General features: G+C 41.3%; 1 protein-coding gene across 1 annotated transcript; it reads right to left on the bottom strand.

The window, feature by feature from the left end:
* Window positions 1-2,813: 2,813 nt before the first annotated feature.
* On the bottom strand, window positions 2,814-3,350 carry LOC138873919 (secreted RxLR effector protein 161-like). The gene has a single exon (XM_070152407.1). The coding sequence runs from the start codon at window positions 3,348-3,350 to the stop codon at window positions 2,814-2,816; it is 537 nt and encodes a 178-aa protein (XP_070008508.1).
* Between the last annotated feature and the right edge of the window lie 3,345 nt (window positions 3,351-6,695).

Below are 6,695 nucleotides of genomic sequence, written 5' to 3'. Positions count from 1 at the left end.
AGCAGTATTGTTTCATCCCAACCATATCAAAAAAAGAAAACAAAACATTTGCCAAAACAAAAAAAAACTGAAAGGACATTTCCAGAAACTGGTCACTGAAGGGGTACTTAGGGGGCACTAGGAGTAGAGGTCTTGGAAGTTGCAACAAGTGTTTGGAGAACAAGGTCTATTCGGGCATTGACCGACTTTTGCTCATTGAGCAGTTTTGCTTTCAGGTTCTCTACTTGCACCCTGAGATTAGCATTCTCTTTTGTCAAATAGCTACTTTATCATTTGACGTCGGAATCCCTTGGACTTGCTGACCTTGCAGGATAGCATTCCTAGCCTTCAACCGACGAATCTCCTCAGTTGCACTATTCTGAGCATTAATGAGTTGTGAGATGGTTGATGTACTTCCTACTCCCCCATTCTTTTCTATGCACTCGCATTCTTCCAGTGTTTTCTGTGAGAGAGTCTTCTTCTTAGTCCCCACCTTTCCTGGCCCCAGTGGCACCTCAAAGAACTTAAACACTCGCGTAAGCAAAAACCCGTAAGGAAGGCCATGATTACCATCTTTGAAGGTGGAGACCTTTCGCATGTGTTCAATCATAATAGTAGGCAGGCTCACAGGAGTAAAACTATCCAATTGCTCCATCAAGAACAGGTCAGACTTAGAAGTCATTGACCTCCTCTCTGCTCGAGGCAATAGAGCTTTGTTTACCAATTCAAAAAGCAGCTGATTGACAGGGAGTAACGCTTTCTTATGGATCTGGTCCCCCTTTTGGTTTGCATTCTCTTTTACCACGGCATTTCTGAAGTTAAACTGACACAAATCCTTTACACTGGGCATACCAATAGTAGGAACTTTAAGAATTTCTCCAAGCAACTTTACGTCGAACACGATATCTACTCCATTCACCAAAGCACAGATGTGGTCTGTCTCAACGGGAAAGAGGCTAGCAAAGAATCTTTGTACCTCATCCTCATATGCCTTAGGTGCATCTATTTAGAGTAGATGCGCTCATCATTGAAACTCAACCATTTCAAGAATTTGTCACATACTAGCCATCTTAGAGATTGATGGGTCAAACATACGACCCAGAAGAACCTTTTGGTGCCTCAGGCGTTCTGAACCAAGGCTGACTTCACTTCTTATCTTCTTCACAGAACCAGGTTCCTGAACAATTTTAGACTTTTGCTTGCCGGATTTTTGGATTTCTCTTTTCCCTTGGTTTTTACTAACACATCCTCATCAGGCATCGAGAACTCACTCACAACATCCTTCAAATTGGAGCTAGAGGTTGAAACCTTCTCTACTAAAGCAGGCTGCTTCTTTTTCTAAGACCATCTAACTAGTGAACCAGGTTCATCTGGTGTTTCCTCTTCCACCTCTACCACAGGGATCGCCTTATCACTTACAAGCACACCATCTTTTACCAGCTTCCTTCTTTGCTTCTTACTTTCTTTTTTGCTCTTTTGAAGGGAAGAGTCGTAGGTCACCTTAGCTTGCAACCTGGTAGTGGGTCTCTTGGTGGAAGACTCAGGAGTGGACACCACCCTTCGCTTTACTATGAAAGAATCAAGAGCTAGGTTTTCTAAATCCTCCTCATCACTAGACCTCATCTAGGTGCCTGTATGTCCATAGGCACAACAACGAATGCAGGAGCAGAATTGTTCTGGGAATGAGAACCCTGACATGGGTCCTCCGGAGAGGGGTCAGGTTCCTCATGTGAGGGCCTAGTAGTTACTGCTAGTGCGGCGCCTTCAACAGTTACAATGGACCCTTCATCCCCCATATCTTGTACCTCATTTTTCCGAGAGATGATCTTATGCAGTACACCATCAGCAGACACCACGAATAAGGTTACAACATTTTCTTCCTCAATTGGCACTATTGCCACCACGGAATTTGTAGTAACAATGGCGAAACCATTTATGACCTTAGGATTTTGACCTTGTTCACCACTTGGTCTTTGATTAGTGGGAATCTCAGAAGATGGAGAGGATGGATCAATAATTTTAGGGGTTTCTGAAATAGAGAGAGACGGGGAATCTAGGTGAGGTATGATTTGAGCAGGAAGGGTAAGAGTGGTTAAAGAAGGCTCAGTAGGGGCGGAGGACTCCATTGTTTTTCAGTAACAGGTATGACTGAGGCAGGGAGGTCGGAGTTTGTATAAGACATTGGAAAGATGGAGTGAAGGTGCTTTGGAAAGTTCTAATGGAGGGCTTATGGTTTGTGGAGAACAGAGGGGGGTTTTATTAAGAATGGATAATTATGAAGAGAGAGAGAGAGATAGGGACCGGTTCTGAAATAGCGGTTGGGCATAGAGAAGCGCAACGTTTTAGAGGGAGATGGAACGATTTGAATTGAAGAGATATGACAGCAGGATCTGAAAAGTTGGATGACATGGTAGTTGTGTTTTGTACCTTTTTAAGATGTGTATTAAAGACTACACAGAACTACTAACCTTTGGTACAAGAACAAGGTTCTTGACCTGTTATTTGAAAATATTAATCATCATTTATCATACATGCACTGCATCAACAGCTTCTATACTCATCATGCGTGTTTACCTGCAACGGTATTGAAGTGAGTTAGACATGGCCAGAAAACACTTTTAGCCAGTTTTTCTTGAATGTGATTTTCATAGCCAACAATGAGGAATCAGGTTCTCAATTGGGCTTCAAAAGCCCCCAGCTTCACTACGTTTCCTTCAAAGTGTTCCCTACTTAATGCCTTGGTGAAGATGTCTGCAATTTGGTCTTCTGTGCTATAGAACTTCATACATATCAACCCTTTCTCCACATTGTCCCTAAGAAAGTGATGTCTCACATCAATATGCTTGGTCCTTTTTGTGTTGAACTAGATTCTTGGCCATGTTGAGTGCACTGGTGTTATCACATAGAAGGGGCACACTCTCAGTGAGTACCCCAAAGTCCTCCAGTTGTTGCTTAATCCATAAAAGTTGTGCACAGCAGGATGCAACCGCTACATATTCTGCTTCAGCTGTTGAAAGAGCCACTGAGTTTTGCTTCCTTATGCCCCAAGAGATGAGACATGAACCTAGGAAGTGAGACATTCCAGAAGTGATTTTCCTGTCCACAAGATAACCTGCATAGCCTGCATCAACATATCCAATGAGATTAAAACTATCACCTGGGGGATAATAAAGGACCAGGTCCTGTGTTCCTTTAAGATATCTTAGAATTCTTTTGGCTGCCTTCAAATGAGATTCCTTGGGATTTGATTGAAACCTTGCACATAGCCCCACACTGAAGACAATATCAGCTCTACTGGTCGTAAGATAGAGAAGAGACCCAATAATACCTCTATACATGGTTTGATTCACAGGAGGCCCAATTTTATCCATGTCTAGTCAAGTGGCCGTAGCAATGGGAGTGTCTATCACTTTTGATGCTTCCATGTCAGACCTCTTCAAGAGCTCCCTGATGTATTTTTGCTGACAAATGAATGTACCTTTTGGGGATTGTTTTACTTAAAGACTTAAGAAGAAATTCAGTTCCCCCATCATACTCATTTCAAACTCACTTCCCATAAGTTTTGCAAAGTCTTCACACAGAGAATCAGTTGTTGCCCCAAAAATGATATCATCAACATAGACCTGAACAATGAGCAGGTTCCTTCCCCATTTCTTTAGGAACAGGGTGTTGTCAATTTTCCCTCTTTTAAAGCTATTTTCCAAGAGGAACTTTGACAATCATTCATACCAAGCTTGAGGAACCTGCTTCGGCCCATACAATGCTTTGTCTAGTTTAAACACATATTCAGGGTGTTCATGACATTCAAACCCTAGAGGTTGCTTCACATAGACTTTTTCCTTAAGAAGTCCATTCAGAAATGCACTTTTGACATCCATTTGGAACAAGGTGAATTCCATATGACATGCAAAAGCGATTAGAATTCTAATAGTTTTCATGCGAGCGACCGAAGCAAACGTTTCATCATAGTCAATACCTTCCTCCTGATTGTAGCCTTGAACCACTAGCCTGGCCTTAATCCTTGTGGTATTTCCATATTCATCAAGCTTGTTCTTGAATACCCACCTGGTTATTATAATGGTTCGATCTGAGGGTCTGGGTACCAGGTGCTAGACATTGTTCCTTTCAAACTGATGCAACTCGTCTTGCATGGCTGTAATCCAATCTGCAACTTTCAAGGCTTCCTTGATATTTTTGGGTTCTATTTAGGAGAGAAAGGCTAAGAAGGCAAGTGAATTTCTGGCTTTTGACCTGGTTTGTACTCCTGAATCTAGAGGGGTAATTATGTTATCAAGAAGATGAGAGCTTTTGTGTCTCCAGTTAGACGTCTGAGGCTCATTTAGAGAGAATGTGGGTAAATTTGACTAGTTTTCCTGTGTTTTTCTCTCAGATGCTAGTGGAGTGCCCTGAACTGCATCAACCACTCTTTCTTTAGCTTCAGTGGTTGTAATTGAAGTACCTGATTCCATTGAAGATGAGGCATTATTGTCTTCACTTAGCTCTTTTACTTGGCTCATCATGTTTGCCTTTCTATTTGTCATGTCAATGACTTCACCAGGGACTAGTAAGGGTTCTCCATCTTGATCTTCTTCAGCACTCTTCTCACAGGATGGATAAGACTCATCAAAATTAACATGAACACTTTCCTCAACACATTGAGTCTGCTTTGCTTTGAGAAGAGTAGCCCATAAATATTCCTTCATCACTCTTGGCATCGAATTTACCAAGTTGATCCTTCCCATTATTGAAAATATAGCATTTGCACCCAAATGTTCTTAGGTGAGTCAGCTTGGGTTTCCTTCCATTCAGCAACTCATATGGGGTTTTGTTCAGGAGGTATCTGATCATGCACCTGTTCACCAAGTAGCAGGCAGTGTTGACCGCTTCAGCCCAGAAGTTCTTTGCAATTCCAGTGTCGATTAGCATTATTCATGCCATCTCTTCCAGAGTTTTGTTCTTCCTTTCCACTACTCCATTTTGCTGGGGATTTCTGGGAGCTGAGAAGTTGTGGGTGATGCCATTTTCATTGCAGAACTCATCAAATTTGGCATTGTCAAATTCTGTTCCATGATCTGACCTAATGCATGTGACTCTAGACTCCATCTTCACCTGGATTTTCTTCACAAAGGCCATAAACACCTCAAAGGTTTCATCTTTTGTTCTAAGAAACAGAGTCCATGTGAATCTGGAGTAGTCATCCACTATCATAAAAATGTATCGTTTTCCTCCTCTATTTTGCACTCTCATAGACCACATAGGTCCATATGCAAAAGCTCTAGTGGCTTTGAGGTGCTCACATCCCTTTTAGACTTAAAAGAGGACTTCACATGTTTTCCTCTAGCACATGCGTCACAAATTTTTTGCACCTTGAACTTTGACATGGGCAGACCATAGACCAGGTCCTTCTGAATTAGTTTGTTCAGAAGAGAAAAGCTTGTGTCCCCAGTCTTTTGTGCCACAGTTTAGCGTCATCATCAACAACTTTCACACAACTTAGATCACCACTTTGTAAGGACTCGAAATCAGCATCATAGATGTTCTTGTATCGCTTAGCCACAAGTACCACTTCACCAAGTTACCAGATCAGTAACTGTACATATCTTGGACAAGAATTTCACCTTGTTTCCTTTATTACAGATCTGAGAGACACTCAAGAAACTGTACTTAAGGCCACTGACATAGTACACATTTTCAATAGAATGAGTAAGTGACTTTACGACTTTTCCAACTCCAAGAATGTACGTCTTTTTCCTATTTCCAAAGGATACACTCCCTCCTTGTAGGGCTTTTAATGAAAGAAAGTCCATGGTGTTCCCAATCATGTGATTTGAACATCCACTTTCCATGAACCATTGTTAACCGCTTCTTTTCACTGTTCCCTGCACAAGAAGATCAAGAGTTAGTCTTAGGAACCCAAGCAAGTTTGGGTCCCTTGTAGTAGGCAAGAGGATGAATAAGAGCTCTCTTAGTCCATACAGGTAATGTGCGCTTTTTGTGAATGGAACCTGGTCCCTCTTTTATAGTCACTTTTTCAGCAAACACTTTAGTTTTATGAACAGATTGAACCCTGGTCCTTTTTCTCTGCTTCTTTCCACCATTATTAGTGTACATGGCAGTGATAGATTCTGAGGACCAGGTCCACTTTAGGAACTTTTCAAGATTATTTTTTACTCTTTCCAAATCAGTTTGGAGGTGTTTGTTTTTCTCAGTTTCAACACACATCCTAGTTCTTATAGCTTTCAACTCATTTTCAAGCCTAATGTGTTCTTTGTTGGCTATCTCTTTTCCTTCTTCAGAATTTCCAAGTTTTGAATTAGTCCCTGGTCTCTATATTGTTTCCCTTAGGTCTGCAATTACTACCAAGAGATCATTTCATTCTTCTTTGAAGTTTTCAATGGTTTCCTTATGGTCAATAACTACAGCCACTAAGTCATCTCTAGTTTGTTCAGCTTCTCCTAGTTCTAAGGTCAAGGAATTCGTATCATCCACAAGACTATGATAGGCGTCAATCAATACACTAGCTAAAGACATGAGTTTCTTAGAAGAGTAGAATTTCAGATTTCTCTGAACATCCCTGAAATTTACCTCTTTGTTGTCATCGTCTTCATCATCATCTGATTGGGCCATCAAAGAAAAAGTTGAGTCATATTCATTTTCCTTGACTTCAACTGCCATCATGGAACTATCACCAGCATCAGTTTCATCTTCAGACTCAC

Source organism: Nicotiana sylvestris, chromosome 7 (genome assembly GCF_000393655.2).
Source record: "Nicotiana sylvestris chromosome 7, ASM39365v2, whole genome shotgun sequence".
NCBI lineage: Eukaryota > Viridiplantae > Streptophyta > Magnoliopsida > Solanales > Solanaceae > Nicotiana > Nicotiana sylvestris.
The sequence above is the reverse complement of the archived record's forward strand: the minus strand, read 5'-3'. Positions and strand labels throughout refer to the sequence as shown.

Coding starts and splice junctions, on each gene's coding strand:
- LOC138873919 (XM_070152407.1), bottom strand. CDS start 3,350: ATGGATAAAATTGGGCCTCCTGTGAATCAAACCATGTATAGAGGTATT.